The sequence below is a fragment of the Pogona vitticeps genome, chromosome 3, assembly GCF_051106095.1.
Source record: "Pogona vitticeps strain Pit_001003342236 chromosome 3, PviZW2.1, whole genome shotgun sequence".
NCBI lineage: Eukaryota > Metazoa > Chordata > Lepidosauria > Squamata > Agamidae > Pogona > Pogona vitticeps.
In genome coordinates this window covers 142,833,688-142,861,155 of record NC_135785.1, presented here as the reverse complement: position 1 = coordinate 142,861,155, position 27,468 = coordinate 142,833,688, and the positions used below count along the sequence as shown (strand labels likewise).

The window sequence follows — 27,468 nt, the reverse complement described above, 5'->3', positions numbered from 1 at the left end:
AGAGCAGGTTATAAATGAAGGGTTTGAAAAAAGATGAAACATGTATATTCTTTTTTTTGGAAAACTTACAACAGCTAAGCCAGGGCTCTTACTGGTTTGTCATTCAAATGTTGATCTGGATCACACCTGCTTATCTTCAACATTTGGCAGCCCTCAGAGTCTCCCAGATCAGCTCCTTGAAGCATTTTACTGTCTTGTTCTGAAGGAGTATAGGGTGGCTTGTATGTATTTGCTTACTCATTGAATCTAAATGTTTGACAAACCAAGAAATCTGTCATCCAGGACAATTTAAGTATTCATCTCTTGATTCCAACAGTAGAGCACATTAACTGAAATTTTGTATAATTTGAACTAGTATGTTCATAGCTTTGATTTGATTGCACTGTAGATTTTTCCATACCATTAGTGCTATTCTCTCACCAGCCCAAAAAAGAAAAGATGATAGATGCACTCTCTCACTCTTGCAACCTCACCCCTCTCAATATAAATGACACCAACGAAAATGCCATTTGAGAATTTTATTATGATTCAGTGTAAAATGATAAGGATTTGATTAAGCCATCCAAATTTTTTGAAACAGAGTAGGTTAGTAAAAATAGATAAAATAGTTTGATTCTTCGATCTTACAATATATTTACTGTTTTAGGGAGAAGTCTCATAATTTATTGGTGACAATGTGAATAAGGAAATGTTTCTCCTAGGAATTCAGTGAATATACTTTTTTATAGTTTCGGTATTTAATATTAATTTACTTTTGTTTCCTAGTTGTTTTTCAAAAATAAAGGTGTGGTGAATGAAGAGGCATATATTCTCTTTGTAAGGAAGAATGCAATTGTGGTACTAATTCCCAAGTACGGGTTGGAGGGAACTGTGTTTTTTGAAGAAAAAGATAAGCCCAAACCAGCACTGGTATACAATGATGAGGTAAAAATGTGTTTATTTTTGGATTACATATTTATTGTTTGGAAATCATATTAATTCTAGGGCTATCTTTACAAAATTTAACTCAACAACCTTTGTTGTTTTAATTTTGTTATATGTATGTGTATTTCACCTTGCGCCAGTGTGAAAGTGAAATGAAATGGTGAAAGCAACTCCTTTAGTCATGCTTTTGAAAGAATTCTCTTACCATTTTGCCTTTCAGATTCTCAAAATTTCGAATATTTTGTAATATTAGCATGAGCTTGACAGAAACAGATTTGAGGTGTTTGTGTGTGTGTGTGTGTGTGCGCGTGCGCGTGTGTGCGTGTACACATGTGGATGTGCATGTGTATGCTCATTTAAGCAGCTTTTACAGGTTCTGTCTGTCTGAATAACCTGTAAGTTTACTTTGGTGGAGATGCAGTAGATATATATTTGTATCTTTTGATGGAAGCCCACATTTGTGTTTAACCAAAGTTACTTACTTGCAGCCATTGTGTTTTCTTCAGTGTTTGGCGTACTTTTTCCTGTATGTCAGAACTAAGATTGATAGATATTTTTGTGTATTTTTACTGAAATCTACCATAAATTTTGAAAACAGACGTGTGAGAATTAACCTGTGCTACTTAAATTAAGGAAAAATGTTCCTTTTGTAGATTCCCTCACTTACTGTTCAAGGCACAACCTTCCATGTATTTGACAAAGTTACTGTGAACATTATGTTAGATGCTTCCAATATCCAACACCAGAAAATCCGTATGGCGCTAGTAGAGCCAAAGGTAGGTAGCTGACAGTTGTTTCAAAGTAATATGGTAGTATGATTCAAACAGGAATGCTTGTTCATTAACTTACAGATTTTTAAATGTTTCAAAATGATTTATAATCTTGGTTTTTAACAATATATGTTAACTGTTTAGTATGATATTTATGTTATTTTAAAACTGTTGTTTGTTTTATCATTTTAGTTGTGAGCCACCTTAGGTCTCCTATGGGGGAGAAATGCAATATATACCGTATTTTTCGCACCATAAGACACACTTTTTTTCCAAAAAAACATTGGGGGAAAAGTGTATGCGTCTTATGGAGCGAAATTCCCAGATTATTTTTTCCTGTTTTCTTCACCTAAAAATTTAGTGCGTCTTATGGAGAGGTGCGTCTTATGGAGCGAAAAATACGGTAAATACAGCAGGACCCCAGTATCTGTAGGATCAGTATCTGCCATTTCACGTATCCACAGTCTAAAAATATTAAAAAGAAAAAAGAATACATAACATGGTCTCTGGCACCTTCTAGTGGCCAGTTGTAATGCATGTGAAACCATTTTTTCCCTTTTACCGTGCTATATGTACCAATATCCATGGCTTTCAGTATCCGTGGTAGGGCTTGGAACCATTTCCCAGTGGATAAGGGCTTCCTACTGTAATATGTTGCTTTAAAGTAGTTCTTAAAGCAGCATTTAGAATGTGATTGTTGGTCCTTGAACATTATTTTCTAAATGTGATGTGCATACTTTTTCTAAGATGAAGAACAGTTGATGTTTACAGGAGACAGAATGGAGTCTTAAGTAGTTTTAATTTTTGTGGAGGAGCCTTATGAAAGTTCAGAGGTGAATTATTTTAATATAATTCTGTAAATACTGATGTTTTGTAAATTGATAAGTTCTGAAAAAAAGATGCAGTCTTACTATCTGTCAGTATGGGAAGAATGTAATCGTGTTTGGGAAAACTGCCTGTAACCCAAGTTTTGTACAACCTTAAGTACTTGAAAACCTGATGTGGTGCACATTACCTATGGCTGCAAGACCTCTGGATATTCAGTACAAATGTCTGTAAAGAGACCTTCTCTAAAGTTTGCAGTGATAGGGTAGATAATGGGGATGGGGAAGGAGTTATGCAGTGGAGATGACACTGAAGGTGGGGCAATGCTGGACAGCAACTCAGTGTTTTGTGTATTGAGGCAGCCCTGCTTTTGAGTGCACACAGAAGGCTTAAAGCCTGAGTGAGGAGTTTAGAATTCTTCAGATGTCATAGGAATGCAGCTGCCATCCTCCCTGGCTAGCATAGGAAGTCTGCTGGGAGCAGCGGTCAGTCCCACCATTTCTGGAGAGTCGCCCATCCTTGTTTCAGTGTGCAAGGGAACACTTGGAACTGGATCTGGGTATTCATGATCAAGAAGCATAAGTGATCCCATTTTAAGCTTTCGAGAATTTAAAGGATGTCATAGCACACACATACCCTTGTGGCTTCTCAGAAGACTCCTTTTTTGTGATTTTGAAGTTGTATATGTTAAAGTTGGTTGACAAAATGATCATAACAACAAAAAAAGAACAGCACCTTTACAAGCTCACTTTTTAACAGGTTGCATGTAACATTTTTTTCTCTGCCAGATTGTAGACAGTAGTGTTCCAAGACAGTCCATGCAACTGAGCAGTAACACTGAACCGGAGAAAAAGAAGAAGAAGCAGCTGTGAAAATAGTTTCATTTTATAAACAAGTTGTTCAGATCAGAAATAAATTATATTTCAGACAAATTGTTTTATACCATTTTAGTGAATTGTTTTATGTGGCTTATAGCTCTTTAAATATTTTTTTATTCTAGTTACAATATCATTTTTCAATATTTTTCATGTGTAGTATTAATCTAAAATTGTATTTAAATTCTGATATTTAGAACATTTGATGTGTAATCCAGTAATCTTCAGTTTGCAGAACTGGGACTAAATCCAGTTGTCTATCCCATTGAATCAGTGGTAGTGACATAGCCTTCAAGTGCCATCTATCCAACCTTTCTATTTGAACTGGGACTGATGATTAGATGTAACCCTTGAGATCTATAGCTAACTCCAACTCTGTCACATGGAATCCATTTTTTAAAACTGTCTTTTTGGAGCTTTGGGCACATCATAATTGCAAGAAAGAGCTTGTGGACATACCTATAAATGGGACACACAAGGCAAATGTGTCAGTTGTCACATATTGCCAGGAAAAGATCTGTTCAATAAATACTGATCTCCTTGACTGCATTGTACTTGCATAAAATTCTCCCTTCTCCAATAAATATTGCAATATTAAATTTGCATTGGTGTCTGAAGACGACGTAGTGGGAATTGGGGAGGCCCAAGTTTTGTGATTTTTACATAGAATGGCAGCAAAATTACCACCAGAATCATGAAACACTTGAGTTTGTGAATGCAAAAATGAGTTATGATTGGATATTGACTATTTAGGAGGACAGGTAAAAAGCATGTTTAAAAAATATGAGAATCTATGTTCTGATCCCACAAGAAACCAGACGATCATGCTGTGGTTTGATCTGCTTAGATAAACATAGTGTACCATTTTGGTGGCTTCTCTTGTGCAAAATCAAAAAAAGGGCAAAAGGAGCTTGTTTTGTTTTTGCCTCCTCTCACTTCTTCATTCTGGCTGCTCTGTTCTCTTCATAATTTCATTCCACTTCTCTCCCCAAAAGTTTCCAGTAGGCAGCAATTGTAGCCTTGTCTTTCAAGTCTGATATTGCTTCCTTCTTACCTTTGAAGAAGGAAGATCATCCAGTTTTGTGATGGAATAGAGAGCATAGCAGATTTACTTTTTCTTGAAAAGAACAAGTCCCCATGTTGGGATCATCAATTAAAAATATTAAGTTTATGTTTTGTGTTATATTTATAATATACATTTTATTGATGTGCACTGATAGAGCATTTAAATGATTGGTGGGTGTTCAGGCTGCTAGTAATGATTGAATAAGCTCTAATAATCAAGAAGTGGTGATTGGACAAGGTCAGTTGCAGGTTTTATTCTTTGGCTTACAAATGGACAGCTCAAATCATACATGAAGCAGTAAAAGTATAATACTTTCTCTACATAGAACTATATCACAGAGGAAGCTGGGTGAGAACAACAAAATCTGGAATGTATTTGTTTTTTACAGTGATAACACACTAGAAAAGTATTCAAAAGGTAATGGCAATAAATTCAAAGAACCTTACTTTGACTTGGTACCCAGTATAAGGTAGTGAACAGAGTAATGGACCAGGACTCAGGAGACCTGGGTGTGATTTTCCAGCTCTGCCATGGAAACTCACTGGGGGGGGGTGGAATTGGTAAAACCACTCTTTAAATACATACTTCACATTCCTTAAAAACTGTTAGGATTGCTCGAAGTTGGTTCTTACTTGATGGCACATAACAGATTTGACTAGGAGATAAGTTTTAGGATCAGTCATTTTGGACTTCAGTATTGCTGAGCTGACTTACTGTAATACAGGAGTGGGTGAACTCCGAGATACCAGGGGCTAACTTTCTGCTGCAGTCTGAACCTGTCAAAATGTTTTTTTCCTTCATTTTTTCAGAACTTGAAGTGACAATTTACCCTGTCATAATGTGTTGTATGTAGGGCTGCAATCATTTGCAAGTCTCGGTGTAGTTGGGAGAATTGTATTCCATGCTCTGAAGGAGTTGCACTATCCATCTACAGTATTTGCTTCTGAGAGATGGTGCTTGGTTTTAAAGCCATAAACAGCACAGGACTCACCTGTCTGAAGGCACACCACTTCCTCTCACTGCAGTGCAAAAGTCTTTAGATGACTAGAAGCTCTTATCCAATTATTTCTGTATTATGTTATTTAAATCCTTAGTTGTCACCAACACTTTGAATTGTGCCCAGAAATTAATGGGTAACTAGTACGTAAAATACATGTCCATGAATACACAGACCCTAACGTTCTTGCTGTGCTTTTTCCAAAGTAACCTTGGTTATGGTGCTGTATTGAGTCTGTTATATTTTGGATAGTAGGTTTAATCATGCCATTGTAAATCTTGAAAAAGAGCTTTTAATAAATGACACTGGAATAAACTAAAATCCCAGATAGAACTGAAATAGAGCATGTTCTTAGTGATAGTATCTAAATAATGTTGGCATGTTGCCCCTCAATGACATGGCCTATAATTTCCATAGTCTCATGCTGCTAGGGGATTCTGAGAGGTGTTGCTCAAGGTCCTACAGAGGAAAAAATGTACTATTTAAGTTCTGTTGCCATCTCCAGTTAAGTAGTAGATTATTTGTTGTCCCTAGGTATGCAGTTAGAAATTACTGGATTCCCTTCTCTCAGTCTAGAACTATTTATTTACCAATGGGGTATTTTTTGTTACTTTTACCCAATAAAAGAGTATCAGTTGAAATGAAGGAATGGAGCCATGCTGAATGGCCAATAAAAAGATCTGCCCACAGACTTTGTGCTTTAAAAGCATCAAGAACCAACTTACCTGAAATCTTCAGAAGACTTAAGTAACCTTAAGAGACCTTCGGGTAGTGTGGGCGGCATATAAGTTAAATAAATAAATAAATTTATAAACCATTGTCTCACCATTATCTATGATAATCTCTTAATGAATCATAATATGAACAACTTTCAGCCTAGATGTGAGAAGTCTTTATTTTATTGATCTACAGTCGTTCCAGTATTTTTAAAAAATATAATTTGTGATCAAAATATGTAAAGGATTATTTTACAATATGTGCTCAGTGGTGTATGATACTGTTCACAGTTGTGTAAGTTGTAAACAGGAGGTCCTAAGAAAGTTCGTATTTCTGTATATGTAATAAGTTTTTTATAAAAAAGCAAAATTACATTAAAATCACAGTGCACTGTATCCTTTGCATAATCTTCTATCCAGATATTGGAGATACACATTTGTTGTTTGTCTACAAGTAGAACTTATTTTCATGGAAAATACATTGAGCAGATTGCTGCGCTGAGTTCTGTTTATGTGTCATTGCACAGTTTTGTAAACTTGTCATGCCCAAAAATGCACTAGCAGGGAAGTTGTTTGTGCAGGCTGTATGGCAGCAGCATTTCTATGTGAGAGCTATCAGGGATCATGTCTTTTGGCAGCTCTGCATGCTCCCTAATTACTGGCAGAACTGCTATTGCATACTACTATTTAGTCTTTTAGTAAACTTCTCAGGTGAGTTGTTTCCACAGGCTATTTACTTAACAGTGATTCTTCTGATAATGGAAAACAGTTGTGTCAGACTTCATATGTTTCTCAAGAACGCTGAGAAATATATCCATACATTCATACAATAGCATAAGCATGGCACAGTTGCATCATTTGGTCAAAGGCATCTCGAGAAGATGGCTGCTGGGGTCATTTTCAGTCCATTGTCTAGGAATGCTTTTTCCAGGCTTAAAAAAGAGAAACAAACACAACTCAAAATTGCATGTAATTATTAAAGAAAATTGATTTGCTGTTTGTAAAACTCAAGCAATCCTTTTCACTAAGTGTATCAGATCAATTTCTGGGAAACTGCTTGTAACCAAATAGCCCCCTTTTCATGCCTGAAACAAGGAGGGACCTATTTCTTGAAATGGAATTGGACCAAATTATCAGAATTCAATCAATAGTTTTTCATTGTTATCAACCCACACACGGTACAATGGGACACTGTAGACCCTCAATGTCAATTTTGTCTTGCAGAACATACACAGACTTGTAGTAAAGAGCATTGTCACTTGCAAACTATAAACAATGTCCTCAAATTTCAAATATTTTTCCATATAGACAAACATGTCACAACAAGTGTGGTTTGATTTGGACAATGCCCCATACCATCTTTTGAGGAAACCAAGAAGCAGCACAACAGAAGTGACTTGCTCTGGCTGTCAGCAGGTAGTCCACAGGGCAAACAAATTCCTTCTGAGAGACACTGTACTATAATTGTGAGTGGGTTTACTCTCCCTGTCTGAAACCCACCCCCTTTTAAAATGAGCTTCTGGAGACAGTCCTCACTTAAACTCAAAAGTGTTTATTAACAGGTTACAATTGGGTAGGAAAGAAGAGGACAGTGAATTCATAAATGTACATCAACAGTCAAATTAAGAAAATAGAACTCAAGAATGCAACAATCGCCACCTGAGAATTTTATTAACCTATTAACCATAGAAAATCATTTTTATTCAAATGTGCTTTTAAAAGAAAGCCTTATCCCCTGCTTTTTTCTCAATGAATCCTGAAGACAGCTTACAATAGGTTTGATTTTATTTCCTGTTTCTTTCCCCCACTCTTGTTCTCCGTGCACTTCAGTTTTCTTTGATTCCACAAAGTAAATACAGGAAAGGAAAACAACAGAGGACTGCAGCAGTACTAAGTTTACTCTTAATATTATAATTATAATTACACTTAATTATACTAACTTTTGAGCTGATACATTAGGATTTGACTGCTAGTCTCCTCTCTGACATACAATTCACCTCAGAGAGAGGCCCTACGTACATGTTGGCAGCTATTAAAGCTCAATACTGCTCAAACTATGATTTTGCACATGCCCTTAACAATCTTACCTTTGCTTTAAAAACATGGAATTTGCTCTGAGGCTCATGATGGTGTGAATCATTTTCTTTGCAACTGGTCTCAGCTCCAGCAGTGTCCATAAGGCTACTGATACAAGTTTGGGTGTTGTAACCACTATCAACCTAGCAAAAAGATAGGATGGAGTATGAGAAAAGCTGCTACGTGTACAGGTTATGCAGGAGGCAAAAAAGCAGCAGACCCCCCAACTAGCTGCAAGAAGCGGGAGAAACCATAGCAGACAGTCAAGCAACCCAGCAAAATATAATATAGTACTTACCATAAAACTATAGTACTTTATTATAAAACAAATAATGATACAAATCAAATGCAAGACAATAAAAATCCCTTTCCCTCTTTGGATGGCCAAAGACAACATAGACACCTGTGGCCCAAAACAAGATCATGAATGAAAAATTCAAGAGAGGAAAAACTTGTTTTTGCCTCAATGACATGAGCTGTAGCAAAAACATGATGTGTTCCAGACCAAAGAGAAATGAGTCTCCTCTCCTTTCCCTCACATTCAGTGAAACAAACAAAAATCAGAGAATCACTGACAAAAGGCACAGCTACATGTTTTGTTTCTATGGTAACCAATGTGTTTTCAGACCAGATCCAGCTTTTAGACAAATATTGTCGTTGTGGCAAAGGGAAAGAAGGAATAGCAGGACCCACCACATAGTTTTAGCTGCAAGACCTTCTGCTGTTTTGTCCCGCTTTTCCCAAAGTTAGCCTTACTACATAAAGTACGTACTGATCCCTAAGTTTGCTTGTTCCCCTTCCCATTTCCTTGTTTGCCATCTGTTTTAGACAGATGATTCCCTGAGCAGGAGTTGCTTTCTATTTAACCTGGATACAAGACTATTTTATGAAGTCATTTGCTAGTCACTAAAATGTGCTGATTAGCAAATGAGCCATCACCTCACTATCTCAAGAAAAGCTTGAAGCAAACACACAAAGATACTGTATATACAGTGATGCCTCGCAAGACGAATGTTTCTATGGATGATTTTCACAAGACTAGTATTTTCAGGTTTTTTGTTGTTGTTCAAATATCAGTCGTTAATACCCAGGATGCATTTTGCATTGTGCCGGGAGGTTTAAAAAGCCTCCCCAATGCAGCCTGGGTTCACTTATCCACATGCAGTTCCAAGGTTGACTTTGAGAGGAGCAACTGTGGTCTGTGTTGTGGGCACATCCTGTGTTTGATGTGGTGGCATCCTGTCTTTGGAGAAGTTGGTGTGGTCTTTGGAGAAAATGAAGGTTTTCAGAACTTTTTGGCCAGCAAAAGGTAGGGTGTGCATTTGTTCTCCTGTGTTGGGGGGGGGGTTGCTATGCCAATTTAAATTTTGTTGTAAGTTGCACAGGAAAGGTAGGGGGCTTAGCTTGTGCTAGGAGGGTGTTATGCCAATTTTTTTAAGTTGCACAGGAAAGGTTAGCTTGTGCTTGGGGGGGTGTTATGCCACTTATTTGTCCAGGGCAGTTTTGGCCAGGGGTAGGAAGGTATATGGGAAGGTGTGTGTGAAGCGGATGTGATGCACAGGAAAGGCTTAGCTTGTGCTGGGGGTGTGTGTTATGCCAATTAAATTTTTTTTTGTAAGTTGCACAGGAAAGGTAGCAGGCTTAGCTGGGGGGGGGGTGTAATGCCACTTGTTTGTCCAAGGCAGTTTTGGCCAGGGGTGGGAAGGTGTGTGTGAAGCACTGCCTTTTATTTTTGTGAACGTAGCAACTGTGCTGACATGGCTCCCAAGAAGCTTGCTTCTGCAGAGGTCAGGAAAATGACAAAGGAGAAGAATACTCTAGAGATGAAGAAGGAGACCATCAGGAAGCACGACGGAGGCATGCGAGTGATAGACCTTGCCAGGGAGTACTGGAGGAATCCATCCACCATCAGTATTATCCTTAAGATGAGGGAGAAGATCCTTGCAACAGATGTAACCAAGGGAGTCATCAGGATCGTGAAGAACCAGCCAGCTGTTCTGGAAGAGGTGGAAAAGCTGCTGCTCATCTGGATACAAGAGAAGCAGCGTGCAGAGGACACAGTGATTGAGGCTGTCATTTGTGAGAAGGCCAAGGCCTTCTATGCAGACCTTGTGCAGCAACAGCCAGGAACCTCAACCAAGTCAGAAGACTTCAAAGCAAGCAGAGGCTGGTTTGAATGCTTCAAAACCAGATCTGGAATCCACAGCATGGTCAGGCATGGAGACGCTGCCAGTTCCAATGTTCCTGTGGCTAAGGACTTTGCCACAGAGTTCCTGGAGATCATGACAACACAGGGCTACCTTCTACAGCAGGTCTTCAACTGGGCTGTTTTCGAAGAGGATGCCCAAAAGGACCTTCCTCACTCAAGAGGAGAGCAAGCTGCCTGGCCACAAGCCCATGAAGGACCGTCTGACCCTCCTCTTCTGTGCCAACACCAGCGGGGACCAGAGCACAGAGTGCTGTCCTCTGAAGATGCCGGCCACAGAAACTGGCGAAACGTTAGGAAGAACAACCTTCAGAACATGGCCAAAGAGCCCGAAAAACCCACAACAACCATGAAGATAAAGCCCTTGCTAGTGTACCACTTGGAGAACCCACAGGCTTTCAAGAAGCACAAGGTCAACAAAGGCCAACTGGGTGTGTTGTGGTGATCTGCTAGGGCTTGGGTCACACGCGTCCTGTTTGTGGACTGGGTCAATCTTGCTTTTGGCCCAGCTGTCAAGCAGTACCTGCTGAACAATGACCTGCCGCTGAAAGCCCTGTTCCTGAAGGACAGTGCTCCTGCCCATCCTCCAGGCCTTGAAGAAGACTTGTTAGAGGAGTTCAAGTTCATTAAAATCATGTTTCTGCCACCTAACTCCACCCGGTACGCCAGCCAATGGATCAGCAGGTGATTACGAACTTCAAGAAACTGTACACCAAGGAGCTTTTCAGGCGCTGCTTCGAGGTGCCCGATTCCACCAATCCCACCTGCATGATTACTGGAGGGACCACTTTGACATTGTCACCTGCTTGAAGTTGATCACCATAGCCTGGGACAGGATCATCCGGAGAAATCTTAATTCTGCTTGGCGCAACCTGTGGCCAGACTGTGTAGCAACAAGTGACTCTGATGTTTCTGCACCTGCACCAGTGTCAACAGTGATGTAGGACATTGTTGCCTTGGGGAGGACAATGGGCCTCGAGGTCACAGAGGAGGACATCTGTGAACTGGTGGAGGGAGGGCCACGACCAGGAGCTGTCCACCCAAGAGCTGGTCGAGCTGCAGGCAGAGGCTATGGAGGAGCAGGCCTCTTTGGAAGAGGAAGAAGAGCCAGGGGAGGAACAGCTGCCCACCACTAAACTGAAGGAGTTCTTCAGTTTAATGGCAAAACGTGCAGACTGGGCTCTGGCACATGACCTTGCCAACATGTCTGACGCAAGGGTCATGTCCCCTTTCAGAAGGATGCTGAAAAGGCAGCAGAAGGAGCTGACCATGGAGAGGTTCGTTACGAAGTGGCCGAGACAGGAAGAGGAACCTGCTGCTTCTACCAGTGGTGCCCAGTTGCCTTCCTCCTCCTCGTCCTCCTAGAAGCCTTGTGGTCAAGGCTTAAAGCCTTCTCCCAGTTGACCATCGTTCGGGCCATCACCAGAGAGACCCTCTGCAGCTCTGGGAAAGTAAAAGACTGCTGCTGTGATGTGGAGACAATTCTGTCTGCCTCCAGTTTCCTGACTTAAAACACTGGTCCTGATGGTTTAGAGATTTCAGCCTCACTTATTCACTTTAAAATGTGAAATGTAAAAAGTTTCTGTACTGTTGGGTTCTGTATGTTTACATGCCTTGAAAAAGCACTTTCTGAAGAGTTTTGCACAACCCAAGAACTGTTAGTGACTGTTTCTGTTCAGTTTCAGTGAAGGCAGATGTTCCTGCCTCATGTTTGCTGATTTTTAAATGTTTTTCTATGATACTTAAAAAGTTAGTTTTTTGACTGAAATTTTTGAAATCATCAGTACAGTATTTATGCCTTTAAATAGCACTTAATAAACCCTTTGTAAACCAAATTTGACTTTGTTCTGACCTTTTTTGCCCACAGGAACGCCTTAATTAGATTTCAATGCATTCCTATGGGAAACCACATTTTGCAAGATGAATTTTTTGCAAGACAATGCTACTTGTGGAACAAATTCGTCTTGCAACGCACCACTATATAATATTCAACAAGATACAGTATATTAAAAATAATTGAATTGTAACTACTCTCAAAGGAAAGGAAATATTTCTTTGCCCCATGGAACTCACCACTATATTTCCAAAAAACTTCCAGTCCAATGCTTCCAAAAAGTTCAGGAGCAGAGCATGGAAGTAAAGCCTGTTCCATCTGGAGTTTTCAGAGGAATATATTTCCTCTGGACACAGGGTTTCCCTGTAGGTTCATCATGGGAAATAGCCATAGGGAAGACCTGAAGTGGTTCCTCAGTTACGAGGGGGGCTTTGCCACATTATCATGGATTTGAATTCAGTATTAGTCATAGGAAACAAGAATAGCAAAAAGAAATTTCCCCAACTCCTTACCTCTTTGCACAGGAGGCATGCTCCAGCCCTCCAAAAATAGTACACAAGAGCAGATATTATACATTTCTATAAATCAGATGAAAGGTGAGAATTCTGAGCCAAAACACCTCAACCAAATCAGGCAAACTACTTCTGTTACAAGGCTTGAAGCAAGGCATGAAATATGGAGCCACCAACCTTACCTGAAGGCTGCTGCTTTCACAGGGACTTGCACTGCTTTCGGCTAGAGGAGACATGCAGATGCAAGAACCTTCAAGGTTAAAGCCAGCCACTGCCATGCCACTATCTCCAGCGGAACCCTTTACTGAGTTTTCATCCAACATCGCTTCGGAATCAACCATATCCACCGTATGGTTTTCCTTGAAACTACCAAGCTCATGGATCAACATCCGCCCTTGCTGGTTGCCTTCAGAGAGATCTGGTGAAATGGACACACGGGCAACCACCAAATGGGTACCATGTGCAAAAGCCTCCCCATTCAGTTGCAGATTGACTTTCTGTGAGGGAATGTCTGCAGACAAAGCAGTCGCTTCCTCTTCCTGTTCTTCTTTGGAGCTTTCAGGTGTAGAAGGTAAGCGAATGAAAGAGGTCTGATACAGGGTGGCTCCTCGGCAGGCCACAATTTTCATGGGCGAACCGGTTTTTAAAGGAGAACATTCTGTGTAAGAACTCCTGGTGCCAGCTGGAGCTGGTCGGCAGGCATTTGAAACAGAAGGGATTTCTGGAGACCGAAAAATAAATGGTCTTTGTTCTGCATTTGGGAAAAAAAGAAAGAAAGAACACACAAACACAGAGTGAGTCAATTTAACCCAAAGCAGAGAAGTAAAAGTCAGGGGTGGGGAAATGGGAACCATCCCCTAGAAAAAGGTGTGTGCTTTTCAGAATTACCCACTCTTCACATCTGTACTTCAAAGAAGTAGCAAATCCACATACAGTACTTCTTTAGACTGCAAAAACCTGAGTCAAACATTTTGGCTTGTAAAACATAAGACAACCCTTACTTCTGATTTCAAGCTTCTTCAATTATCAGATTTCAAGCTTCTTACGCAATCAGATATAGCCTCCACCAACCCCCACCCTCGCAAAATGGGAGATGCTTTCAAACCGCCAAGAAGAAGAATCCAACCCTTGGTAAGTAAATCATGGCTCAGCAGCTCTGAGTCAAAAAACTAAATAGCATAACAAGTAAAAACATACCCGACAGTGGCGACTTCCTTATTTGAAAGCCTATTGGAGAGAAAGTAGGAGAGGCAATATTTGCAGGATTTCTCTCTGGAAAAGAAGGACTTGATAAGCTGCCCAGACTGTAGGTTCGTGTCCCTCCTTGAATAGGGCTGGAGGACAATTGGCCCTTTCAACAAATGAGAATTTTTACAAGTAAGGTTAAACAGTGGCACACCTATGACACATCTAAGTTTACGTAAGTGAATAAAATTAGCTTAAATTCACCTCTTCATCTCAACTTTAGCAGACACATTGAATTGATGGGACTTACATGGTGGCTGAAGACCCATTGATTGAATGTGTCCGCTACAACTGGATTTGACAATGGATTTAATCTAAAGTTAAGTTCACAATTTAGTACTATTCCTAGGTTTAAATCAGATCTCTAACTGCCGCTTACACATAACCTGAAGTTTCAGAAAGGAAGCATAGAAATAACACCATTTCACTTCATAAGTTAAATATAAAGATAACTTGAATGAAAAAGCTAAGCACATGGCAGCATTTAACAAAACACAAAGGTACTAATCTTCCTAAACATATGGGTCTTTCTATGCTATAGGCTTGATGCTGATAGGCTCAATTTCTCCTTATGATGTTCTTCTTCAAGGAAGCTCAACCCTCAGGGGCTTGGGCCAAGGCCAACCTTGCTCAAGGAAAAGGATGGTAGCCAATGCCACTGTTTCCAACATACAGTGCAGGGCACAAGCAAAAAAAAAAAAAAAGAAAGAAAGAAAGAAAGAAAGAAAGAAAGAAAGAAAAAAGAAAAAAAAGGGAAAAAAAGGAAATATGTGGTCTTATGGACACAAAAAGTGAGAAATGTCCAGTGTCTTGGAGAAACAAATAAGAAATTCCATTGAAGACCAAGCTGTTCCTTCTGTTGCTCTTTGGTGTGTACCTAATACGACTCCTGTCCTTTTCCTGTGATGTAACTGCCTCCAAGAAACAACTTCAATAAAGTATCTAGTTCCAACGCTAGTGAGAAACACAGAGTGATATCCACACTGCCACCATTTATTGGCTCTTAACTCAGGATGAAAAACACCACGAGTAGTCTTCATTTCAATGATCTGCTAAATTAATCTGTTGGCAAAGTTTTATCGTCATTGTTCAAAGGTGCAGTAAAATTCAATCTGTTGCTTCTCATTAAGGTAGGGCTGGGGAACCTGTGGCCTAGATGCATTAGAGCTCCCATGAGTCCAAGCCAGTGAGGTCAGAGATTATGGGACTTGTAGTCCAATATCATCTAGAGAGCAACAAGCTCCCCATACATGCACTAAGGGGTTTAGTAGTATATTTCATTAAAGCAGTACCCAGCTGTTCATTACACATTGGACCTGCAATGACTAACAGAAGTATCATCAGTAGTAGTTGCAGACTACTTTTAATAGCATTAAGGTTGCATTTGTAACAACTGGCATAGATTCCACTGATTTCCACTGACTGCCACTCCCATCAGCGCAACCGATGGTGAGAGTTGTTGTTCAACATCATCTAGATCAGTGGTCCCCAACCTTGGGCCTCCAGATGTTCTTGGACTAAATCTCCCAGAAGCCTTCACCACCACCTCTGCTGTCCAGGATTTCTGGGAGTTGATGTCCAAGAACATCTGGAGGCCCAAGGTTGGGGACCACTGATCTAGAGGGCCACATGTTCTCCAAAATCTAGAAACCGATTGCTTTCCTCGCTGAGTCCAACAAATGCAAGACCGAGCCAGCCACTGCTTGGACAAGCAGATACACATTTCAAAGGCAAGCTGTTACCATGAGGGAGGATGCCCTTCAAAGTGCCTCACGCCAACTCCTTACCGAGCTTGGTGTGTTTAGGGGGCTTCTGCAACGGACTGGCGAGATGTCTATTGAACACAGTACTCCCAGGGAGGAAGGAGCATTGCGCGGACTTTGAGGAGAAGCAGATAAGTTCTCAGAGGAGAGGCTTCCATTCTCATCTAAGAAAAGCTTCCTTCTCAGGGAGGAAGTGCTCAGGCTTTCCTGAGACTGGTCAGCCAATTCATCCACTTTAAAATATTCACCTGAGTGACAATAGGCATAATAAGTGAAGTGAAAGAAATATGTTTCTATGATGATACAAGTTACGTTAACATTAATAATAACAAAAATATATATAGCAAGTTGTAGATAAATATACGAACCACAAATGTGACAATATAGTATTGTAGCAACTGTTTTAGCACAGTCCTTTTCAGCAGATACTTCTACTGCAACCTTGTGCAGCAGCTCAGGTGGCTGAATTCCCATTAATATCAACTGTTTTTCTGATACCTGTGAGTGGGACTGCAGCCATGACACAGCCTCACCTTTCCTTCCAGGTTAGGCCATGCTTTGTCACTAGATACACAGGGAGTCTTCAAGCAGCTGTTTTGCACTGCAACTCCCACTGGTTTCAGCAAGCATGGCCAATGGTGACAGAACATGGGGGCAGTAGTCCAATAAATCTGAAAGGAACCAGCTTGGACAAGATTGGTATAGACCAGTGGTTCCCAATTTTAGGTCCTCAGATGTTCTTGAACTAAAAAGTCTTCACCACTAGCAGTGCTGGGCAGGATTTCTGGGAGTTGTAGTCTAAGAACATCTGGGGACCCAAGTTTGGGAACCAGTGATATAGACGGACAAGAATCTATATACAGTGGTGCCCCACATAGCGATGATAATCCGTTCCGAAAAAATTGTTGCTATACGGATTCGTCACTATGCGGAACAAAAAAGCCCATAGGAACGCATTAAAACATGTTTAATGTGTTCCTATGGGCAAAAAACTCACTGTTATGTGAAAATCCTCCATACGGCCGCCATTTTCGCTGCCCAGTAAGTGAGGAAAGGGCGCGAAAACACAGTGGGCGGCCATTTTCTTTACCCGGCAGCCATTTTGGAACCACCGATCAGCTGTTGGAAAAACATTGTTATGCGATAATCGGTAAGCGAAACAGCTTACCGATCATCGCAAAACGATTCTTTCCCATTTAAAACATTATGCAATCACTTTTGCGATCGCAAAAACTCAATCGCTATGCGGATTCATCGTTAAACGAAGCGCTCGTTATGCGGGGCACCACTGTAGTGCAGAAAAAAGGTTAAAAGCCAGCAGCCCCTGGTTGAAATCTTGTTTCGGTCAGAAACTTATTATATGAGTTTAGGCAATCTCTCAGCGTCTGGACCTTATATGTACCACAAGGATAATACTAGCAGCCTACTGTGTAAGATTGATGTAACAATCAAAGATTATGTAAATGAAGTATTTTATGGAACATTCTAAATTACATATTGTATGCCAGTGGTAAGTATTGTCATCAATCAGTTCTATCAACATTTATATGAAACTCAGTTCCCGCCATAGCTATTTCTTCACAGATGCTCTGTAGCACAGACCTTCATTTTTTCAAGTTACATACCTAGTATTTTTTCCACGTCAAAATCTACAGGCAGAGATAATAAAGTCTGGCAAGCAGCTGGAAAAAAAGCAAACAGAAATTTAGGACAATATGACTAAGATTAATATGTGTGGGTGGGTGGGTGAGTGAAGGCTGTATGAAACCACTATGGTCTGCTTTAAGACTCTTGTGTTTGGACAATATGATAAACCATGGTTTATCATGGTGGGAACAGACCTAGATAAGCCTTGGATTCACATGCTGCCCCCTTTTTTCCTCCACCAGGGATATAAGGAGATGCGAAGCATTCACTTTCATTTCTGATTAACCACAGTTTAGCATATCATCCTACCCCTAAACTGTGTTTAATCGGCTATTGAAGCAATCCAGCTTCACAACTCACAGCCTAAAATTAACTTGTTTCAAACAAACTCACAAAAGCTTCTAATCTTCTCCTCACAGCTGCATTGAAGGAACAGAGACAGGGAAGCGCACATGCCTTGGACTTACCTTGTCTCATTCACATCAAAATAAGCCATAATTTATTATGGTGTCCATACACAGCCTGTAGGAAGCTTATATTGACTGGGTATTGCTACAAAACCTGAACAGAAATATTTCTTAGCCACCTCCCATGCTATAAAAACCAAAAATTAGCTTCTTAAAAAAATCTTCCTTGGCATTATGAGCAGCTGCATGCAAACGTTTAATTCCTGCTACATAATCCAAACGGCACTGGTTTACTATGCCTTAAAGAAGTGAAGCCTGCATAATATAACTAAACATTCTAAAATTGTAGAACAGAAGAGACACACAGTATTGAATGCTCCACTGGGCTCCTCTAGGGTTAAATTTATCTCCTCCTCATTTTTGTGCATATTTTTGTGCAAAAGTAACTTTTGCAGAAATGGGGGGGGGACATAAACTGTTCAAAGATATCCAGCGTAATGGATGCAGAGCAAATTTATGACAGCCCATCTATTTCTCCCATTCCTACCATCTCCCATCTCCCTTTTCCACCCCAGGACGAGAACAAGCATAAATAAATTATGATAAATATAATTTGCAGGATTAGGATCTTCTTAAAATTCCCCAGTTCTGTAGGAACTCGCAAATAAGTATTAATCCTTCAGTTCCAGAGCATGAAATATACATATTTCAGATTAGCACAGAGGCAGTTATTTGAAAAGTATTTTCTTAGCCTGCAATAGCAAAACTTATTCCAGCAGATACATTGTCCATTCCCAGATTGTTATCATACAGACCATTATTTTTCCCAGGATCCACAACTATTTCTCTGCCAATCGGTGAAGCACTATTTATATCAATACCTGCAAGATATTAAGTTTTCATTTAAAAACTGAAATAACACTTATACAAACACTTTTGTATGTGTACATGGATGGACACACACATTTCACATTGGTTCATAATTTTCCCGGTTAAGTTGGAATAGTTACTGAAAGTAATAAAGTTAAACAGATAGGAGTGGAAGCAAGAAACATAAAAATGTCTAAAACAAGACACTGTGAAAAAGAAATGTTCCTAAATAAATATGGAATTGTCGGTGCTGTGGGCACTTCCTCTTTCCCTGCAGCTTGCACAAAAGTGAACAGACTAACCTTTTGTGCAAGCACAAAACCCTGTTGTGTTGAATGGGACATAACTGCAATCCGGAGTCTAAAGAAAGAAATGCCAACCACCTCTAAGACTGAGGCACAATGTAGTAAAGGCAGTATTCGTAAAGAAGATTATGGCCACTGCATTTAAATATGAAGATCGATAACTCAAAATATGAAGGCCAAAGGGGCTTGCACTGGACATCTGAACCTTTCTAGTTTAGATACAAGAGTCAATACGTACATCGTGTTGAATGAAACTGAGAAGCCTGCTTCCCACTGTGATCAGTCCAAGGAGATGGCACAATGACACTTTTGGTGAAGAACTGAAAGGAATGTTGAGATATTTATGCACCATAATACTGTATCCATTGTAGGTTAACAACCAACTTAAAAAGCAACATCAACTCCACCCCATCATCTCATTCCTGCATCAGCTGGGGACACAGGTAGAAGATCCCAGACCACCGCCTCCAGTACTAGAGCAGCGATAAAGACTTGATAGAGCCTTCCTATTTGCTAAAATGTACACACTATTCAGGGACGTGGTGGCGCTGTGGGCTAAACCACAGAAGCCTGTGCTGCAGGGTCAGAAGACCAAGCAGTCGTAAGATCGAATCCACGTGACGGAGTGAGTGCCCGTCGCTTGTCCCACCTCCCGCCAACCTAGCGGTTTGAAAGCATGCAAATGCAAGTAGATAAATAGGGACCACCTCGGTGGGAAGGTAAAAGCATTCCGTGTCTAAGTCGCACCGGCCATGTGACCACGGAAGATTGTCTTCGGACAAAACGACGGCTCTATGGCTTGGAAATGGGGATGAGCACCGCAAATGAGAGTAGAACACGACTGGACAAAAATTGTCAAGGGGAACCTTTACCTTTTTACACACTATTCAATGGCACAGTCATCAATATACCTTATCTTAAACACTAATCAATCAAAACCACAACTCTCTCAATCTTGATGCACTTCATTCTCCTGTCACTCAAATCCACACCATACTGGCAGAGCCAATGGCAATTGTACTTTCAACATCTGCAGGGTAAAAGTTTATCCCACCCTTTATCTGGATAAAGAATTCACCACATGGCAAAGCTCTTTTTAGACTGTACAACTTTAAACAGTGGGGAGGGGATGGTATTATGGAAGCTCCTGGAAGCAGGGAAAAAGCAGCCCCATAAATCCTATTTACTGGAAACAAGCGTGTCAGGGGCAAATCTAGGCTAAAAGGACTGTTCCACCACCAAGGCAGGCTTCTCAAGAGAAGTGAAGGGTTTTTGTGTGTGTGTGTGTGTGTGTGTGCGTGTGTGTGTGTGTTGTGTTGTTTTAAAAACGAAGTGTTTCTATATACACATGCACCACTGAACAAACACAAACAGGTCATACATTTCTGGGGCTGGTTTACTATGCAATGAGCTGCTTCAGTAGGCCAGACTTGAGTTGCTGAACAAACGAAACTCCTTTGGTGCCACATACCTCTGAATACAAGATGCAATATACCTTATGCAACATTAATCTTCTAGTCTGAAAGGCCACCATATTAATAGTTACCTCTTCAATGGCTTTTTGTCTTTTTTCTTCCATCTCTTTATCGACTCTATAAAATGGGAACAAAACACCAAAAGAAACAGGGCTGTCAGTTCACTGTGGCAAACAAAAGATACTTTGTGACACAGAAGAACAGAAGGATTTGGACAGGCAAGTGGTTGCACTTGTTAGGACTGTGCAAGGCAAGGGAACTTGAAAACAAATCAAATCTCATTGCCTGCATACAAGAGAAATCAGCTGACCTGGCTTGGCTTAAATACAATGCTTGGCGGCGTATGTCTTCGGAGTCTATTTCCACAGGATTTATTGAAGCAAGTTCATCTATAGACCATCTAAATTTTCCTGGAGTCTATAGGAAGAAGATAACACCACAGTGACATATAATCTTCCTGAAGAAAACCATAGATACAAATATCTAATAGGGCTGGTCTATCAGATTCCTTTTCAGGGGACCTCCTTTGAGGCTGGCTGGAGGTAAATCTTGCAAGGAGGATCAGTAAGAGTTCTGGCTCAGCGCTACTGATCTTTCCTTCTAAGGACGATGCAGAAAAGGTTAGGTGTGTTTTTGAGATGAACATTTGGCTCAGGTACCATTCTCTAATCTCCATCCTGGTCTAGGAAATGTGGGGTTGGTTTCTCTAGCAATTTACCTCCTATTTAACTTTTATGCTTAGGGATACAACATTGTTTTAATTTTTCCCCCTCAGTGCCTTAAAAGTGGAAGAGCAAACTGATGTGGGTTGTGTACATCTCACAAGAGGTATATGCGGGGGTCTGATCTGGGGGGGGGGCATTCTGTTGGCTTAGGTCAGGCTGCGTCAGCTGCCATCAACCTCAAGACAGAGGTCAAGAAAGTGCAAAAGTGAGGAAATGGGCAGAGCAAGTCTGTTTGATAGATGTTGGATGTAGCAAAACAAGGCCCAAAATATTCAATGGAAAGAATATCCTCATCAATCAAAATTCAGCAGCAGCAATTTGATATGGCTCGTATAGATAAAATGTAACAAACTGGAAATGATAAATACCCAAAATGGGTTTCAACATACTGTTAACCAAAACACAGTTTCACTGTGAAACAGGAAAATAGAAACAATAACTAATAAACGTGAGCTCTATTCAGGCATCTGCTTTTAAGGAATAGCACATAAAGAGTAAAAGTAAAGTGTGAAATCTCTAAGATTCTTCACATAAAGTGGTGCCCAGCATGACGACGAGTCTGCTAAACAACAAAAACGCAGGATGATGACTTTTTTGCGATCCTATGGGGAAATTCTGCTGGACGTCGATTAGGTCTGTGCTTTGCGAACCGTTTGTTTGCAAGACGACAATTTTTCTGGCTCCACAAAATGGCTGCCCTGTCTTTTCCGGACCCATGCTTCGCAGGGCAGCCATTTTAACAGGAAATCGGCGCTCGGAAAATGGCTTCCCCTATGGGTGATCTTCGCTGGACGATGAGATAATTTCCCCATTGGAAAGCATTAAACGAGTTTTAATGCGTTCCAATGGGGAAAGGCTTTTCGCATTACGACGATTTCGCTTATCAGCGATTTTCGTGGAATGGATTATCGTTGTCATGTGGGGCACCACTGTATTCAGAAGAATTTATGAACCCCTTCTGCATCAGCGTAGGTGCTCTGCACTATTTAGAACCTGGCCTCCAAATGCGCAAAAAGTTCCTGCTGAAGATTTTTGTCCTCAGCACACAGAGCCATTGATCACAAATACATGGTCACCCTTAATCTCCCCCAATCCAATGTTAATCATTCACTAGAGGAGACCAACTAGATAAAACTATAGTACCGTAAGAATTCCATTTTAATATTGTCGTCTTTTTCTGCACTATCTACAGATATGCTTAGCTGCTCTAGAGAAGAGTTAGATTCAAGCTTATCTAAATCAGGAACAACTTTCTTAAAATAAAAATCTTACATGCCCATCATTTAATGTATTGATCTTGCTTGCAACCTATGTTAGAATGTATACACTAACTTATAATTTCTTTCAACAAATTCATAAAAGAAAATCCTCCTCCCACCCTATTTCTACAAAGAGACAAATCACAAATCTTACCATTGAGGATTTTCTGGATTTAAAAATTGTTGGACTTGAGACAATCTGTTCCTGTAGATGACTGTAATCACTTGGACTTTCAAAGGGGTTCTGGACAGCAAGCTGAGCAGTCTCTGAAGTAATCTGCATCGTAGCTTCTTTTGCACCGCTCATAATAGTCAACTGCATGTAGAAAGTAATGAGAAAGTTGTTTCTATTAGACATCTTTAAGCTAACTTATAGATTTAGAGCCAAGCTGTATCTACCCTTTTAAAGTTCCAGTGGTGATGGGGGTGGCAGGCTACTGGGCAGCAGTGTTAACTAAGAGTGACACTGGTGGAGGTGGAAATGATGGTGACACTCAAGCTAACTTTTGTTAGTACTGCACAGAAAGTGGCAATGGTAAAACACTACTGAACTTTCCTTACCATGAAAACTATGATGAATCAGTAAAAAAAAAAAATGAAATAAGAAACAGTGCTGAAAAATGAGACTTCTAGGTCAGAGAGCACTCAATCAGCTACTGTGAAAGAACAAAGAACAACTACAAATAGCACTCTGCTAATGATACAACAAGATAAGGACATCTGGTAGTTGATGTGCACAGAAGTGAAAGGAAAGTCCAATACTGTACAACACATACAATTGGAACATGGAATGTGAAAAGTATGAATCAAGGTAAACTGGAAACTGTAAAGCAAGAAATGGAACAAATTTCTTGGTGTCAGTAAATTAGAGTAGGCTGGAATAGGATCTTTTCAGTCACACAACTACAAAATGTTCTGCAGTGGAAATGACAAACTCAGAGTAAGTGGAATGGATCCAAGACTGAGGCACAATGTAGCAAAGACAGTTAGGGACTATAATGCAAGGTCTGATGAATAATATTATTTGGACTCTGTGGAAAACCTATCAACAAATTATCATTCAAATCTATGTTTCAATTACAGATGCTAAAAAATATGAAATTGAAAGCTTTTATGCAAGCATCCAGGAGGAAATTAATCATGAATCAAAACAAGATACACTTATAATAATAGGTGACTGAAATGCAAAAGTAGGGAACAAAGCAGAAATAAATATTGCTGGAAAATTTAGCCTAGGGGACAGAAACAAAACAGGAGAATTTTTTATAGAGTTCTGCAAAACCAACCATTTATTATTTTGCAAACACATGCTTCAAGCAATGTAACAGAATTTGAACAGCATACCTGATTAATGTTAAGACCATATAAGAAACAGATTTGCATTACTAAACTCAAGTGATCCTGAACCAGCAAAAAAGTGGATTGAAACTATTATTAGCAAATAATGCACAAAGACATTTCTTGTAGATGGATGACAAAAGAAACACTAAAAAGTGTAAAGAACAGGCAAAAAGGAAAAGATGACAGAAATGGGGTCAGAACCCTGATTGCAGTTGTTTCAGAGACTGCCACATAGAGACAAAGATAACTAACTAAGGAGGAGGAGGAGAGGGAGAAGGACCAAGAGATCTCTTCCAGAAGATCCAAGAAATCAAAAAGGAATTTAATACTAGATTGAATGAACAACAGGGAAGACACTATTTGACTAGGAGAAAATAAAAAGGTGAAAACAGTATACTGAGGACCCATACCAAAAAAAAAAAAATAAAATAAAAGGATGACACGCCTCATTTGTGGATAAATCCTATGATGAAGAACCTGAAGTTCTAGATAGTGATGTGAAAGCTGCTTTGAAAGCACTGTGAAGAAATAAACCAGCAGGGGTAGATAACGATAAAACTATTTCAAGCCACAGAGAAGGAATCTGTCAAAATCCTAGGAAGAACATGGTATCAGATATGGAAAAACAAAGCAATGGTGCACAGACTGGAAATATTCTATATACATACATTCCAGTCCCCAAGAAAGGAAATGCTAGGACTGCAGTAGCTAGAGAACCATTGTTTTAATTTCCCATGCAAGCAAAGGGATGCTCAAGGTATTGCAACGAAGGCTTAGCTTATATGGAGCAAGAAATTCCTGATGTTCAAGCTGGATTCCAAAAAGGAAGAGGCACTCCATGTCATACTGCAAATGTTCACTAGCTACTGGAGCACACCAAAGAATTTCAGGAGATCAATCTGTGTTTTAGAGACTACAGCAATGTCCCTGCATTGTGTATACCATGAGAAACTATGGATAAACAAGTGGATCTTAGAGCAAACAAAACTTGAATAACTTCTGGATGTAAAATTGTTGAAACTGAGGCTGTCTTACTTTGGGGACATCATGAGAAGGCAAGATTCTTTGGAAAATATGATAATGCTGGCAAAAATTGAAGGCAGCAAGAAAAAAGGAAACCCAAATGTGAGATGGGTTGCACAGCACTGAATTTACAAGACCTGACTAGGGCTGTTGAGGACAGGACATCCTGGAAACCTCCCTTTCATACAATCATCATAAATCAGAAGTGACTTGATGGCACACAACAGAGATTTAGAACAATGGTTTGAAAATCTTACATCCAGGAAACCCTTTACTCACTAATTTGTCTGATCTGAAATCAATATGCACCAGCCATAGGCACCCCTAAAAGTTTCAAAAGATTTAGGGGAACCAATTCTAGGAAGCTCTCATATCTTGTGCTGGGTGGCAGTTCCTGGTCTTTCCTGGCTGAGCACCAAGAACATCTGGATACCCACCCAAGTTGGCCGTCCATCTTTTTTACTGGCTTATACATATATCAAACAAAGAAACCTCACTGAACAAAACTGTTTCAGCCATGCCTGATGGTGAAAATTAGTTTCTCTTTCAATGTATTTTTGCATTTCTATCCTAATGTTTATTCATTTCTAAATAAACCCCCTTCACGGATTGCTGCCTTGTTGTGGCAAAGAGGCTTGAGTAATTCAGAGATGCTATGGGCTATGCCGTGTAGGGACACCCAAGACGGACAGGTCATAGTGGAGAGTTCTGACTAAATGTGATCCACCTGGAGCAAGAACTGTCAAGCCACTCCAGTATTGTTGCCAAGAAAACCCCATGGACAGAAACAAAAAGGCTAAAAGATATGATGCTGGAAGATGAGCCCCTCAGGTCGGAAGGCATCCAACATGCTACTGAGGAAGAGTGGAGGACAAGTACAAGTAGCTCCAGAGCTAATGAAATGGTTAGGCCAAAGCCGAAAGGACGTTCAGCTGTGGACGTGCCTGAAAGTTAAGGGAAAGTCCGATGCTGCAAAGAAAAATACTGCATAGGAACCTGGAATGTAAGATCTATGAACCTTGGGAAGCTGGATGTGGTCAAACAGGAGATGGCAAGAATAAACATCGACATCCTGGGCGTCAGTGAACTAAAATGGAGGGGAATGGGCAAATTCAATTCGGACAATTATATCTACTATTGTGGTCAAGAATCCCATCGAAGAAATGGAGTAGCCCTCATAGTCAACAAAAGAGTGGGAAAAGCTGTACTGGGATACAATCTCAAAAATGACAGAAGGATTTCAATACGAATCCAAGGCAGACCTTTCAACATCACAGTAATCCAAGTTTATGCACCAATCAATGATGCTGAAAAGGCTGAAACTGACCAATTCTGTGACTGATGGGGTGGGGCCCCTTCCCAGTAAATGTAGCCCAGAGTGCAGTCTCAGTAGCAGACTATTTTTTTTGATGTACTCAGTGTGATGCAGTAGATGGAATTGTGGACTAGGACTCAAAAGACCTGGAATTAAATCTGCACTCAGCCATGGAAACTCACAGTGTGTGTGTAAATAGCACTAGTATACCCACTCCTTAAATATCTCCCTGACTGTAAAATCTTATTTGAGTTGCTCTAAGTTTGTTGAGACTTGAAGGCATATATTACACACACCTCTTTAGGTTACATTGTTTTAGTTATCATAAATCTTTGTAAAGAAAGCCAATCTTTGTCTCCCAAGAGAAGTGCCACCCTTAGGCAAGCTACATGGTGGTAGATTGCTCCCAGAAGAAGGGAATAGTAAATCAGTTCTTACATTCTACCTAATAACTATATCTTTAAAAAGCAGACACCACAGAAATAGCAGTCTCAAGCCCAAGCACAGTAAGGCTAGGAATCCAAAGGCTTTACACACTTCCACAGTATTTGGGTTGATCCTAATAAAATTATTGCCATTAAAGTTATTAAAATTACCGCAAATTTATTATGACCAACCAACTTTTAGCTAGGGAAGTCAGCCCAACAAAGACACTAAAGGGAAGCACAACAGGCTATATCCAGCTGTTAGTCCCAATTATAGGGTTCATATTAAATCAATGGGATTTACCTAAGTGTTGCATTTCATGCCTGTGTATTCTAGCCGCCACTGACCCAAACGGATCACTGAAGCCGGAAGCTGATTAAATAACTGCAGGTGTGTTAAAGTGTCGGCAAATGAAGCTCACCCGGTCAAAACTTCACCCAGGAAAAGATGGCCCCTTTCAAAGCCCCATAAGCATTTTTACCTGCAAGCCCTTCGATGACCCTTGAAATCTCTCTTCTTCGTCCCCGCGTTCATTCAGACCCCCCTACAGACTCACTCTGCCGAATTCCTCAGCTCTTTAACTCCTCTTCTGCCCCGGACCAATCAGCGCCAGGGGCTGCCATTGGCGCGGCCAATCACGGCTCAGAGCGGGAGCTTTTTTATATACATTTGAACTATCCCATGCTATCGGCCAGTGCGGGGGAGTAAAATAAATTGACAGCGGTGGAAGTTCTAAGCCGGCACGGAGGCGGGATTTCATTCAAAACATATCACATCCCTATTGGTAGAAACGGGTCTCGGAGGCAGGGCTTAGAACCAACGTAGGAAGGCGGGTGAAGCGGAAAAAAAGTAGCCATTTAGTTGAC

At 40.4% G+C, this 27,468-nt stretch overlaps 2 protein-coding genes across 4 annotated transcripts in view; one reads left to right on the top strand and one right to left on the bottom strand.

The window, feature by feature from the left end:
* Positions 1–6,569, top strand: part of DIS3 (DIS3 exosome endoribonuclease and 3'-5' exoribonuclease) — a 29,242-nt gene extending 22,673 nt beyond the window's left edge. For both annotated transcript variants that reach the window (XM_072994728.2, XM_020801839.3), the window contains 3 exons: positions 766–924; positions 1,578–1,700; positions 3,308–6,569. In XM_072994728.2, coding sequence (XP_072850829.2) covers positions 766–924; positions 1,578–1,700; positions 3,308–3,391 — 366 coding nt within the window. In that variant the 3' untranslated portion in view covers positions 3,392–6,569. The remainder of the gene's footprint in view (positions 1–765; positions 925–1,577; positions 1,701–3,307) is intronic.
* BORA (BORA aurora kinase A activator) lies at positions 6,335–27,300 on the bottom strand. 2 transcript variants are annotated; one of them, XM_020801841.3, is made up of 12 exons: positions 27,084–27,300; positions 22,652–22,813; positions 20,824–20,930; positions 20,585–20,630; positions 19,277–19,358; positions 18,679–18,744; positions 17,435–17,491; positions 15,834–16,057; positions 13,999–14,152; positions 12,984–13,552; positions 8,261–8,392; positions 6,335–7,105 (listed from the first exon to the last, which is right to left on the bottom strand). In XM_020801841.3, exons 2-12 carry the CDS (start codon positions 22,802–22,804, stop codon positions 7,028–7,030), a joined length of 1,668 nt encoding a protein of 555 aa, XP_020657500.3. In that variant the 5' UTR covers positions 22,805–22,813; positions 27,084–27,300; the 3' UTR covers positions 6,335–7,027. The 2 variants fall into 2 exon arrangements, with proteins under 2 accessions (XP_020657500.3, XP_020657501.3); XM_020801842.3 differs by having other exon boundaries at positions 26,906–27,156.
* Positions 27,301–27,468: the final 168 nt, after the last annotated feature.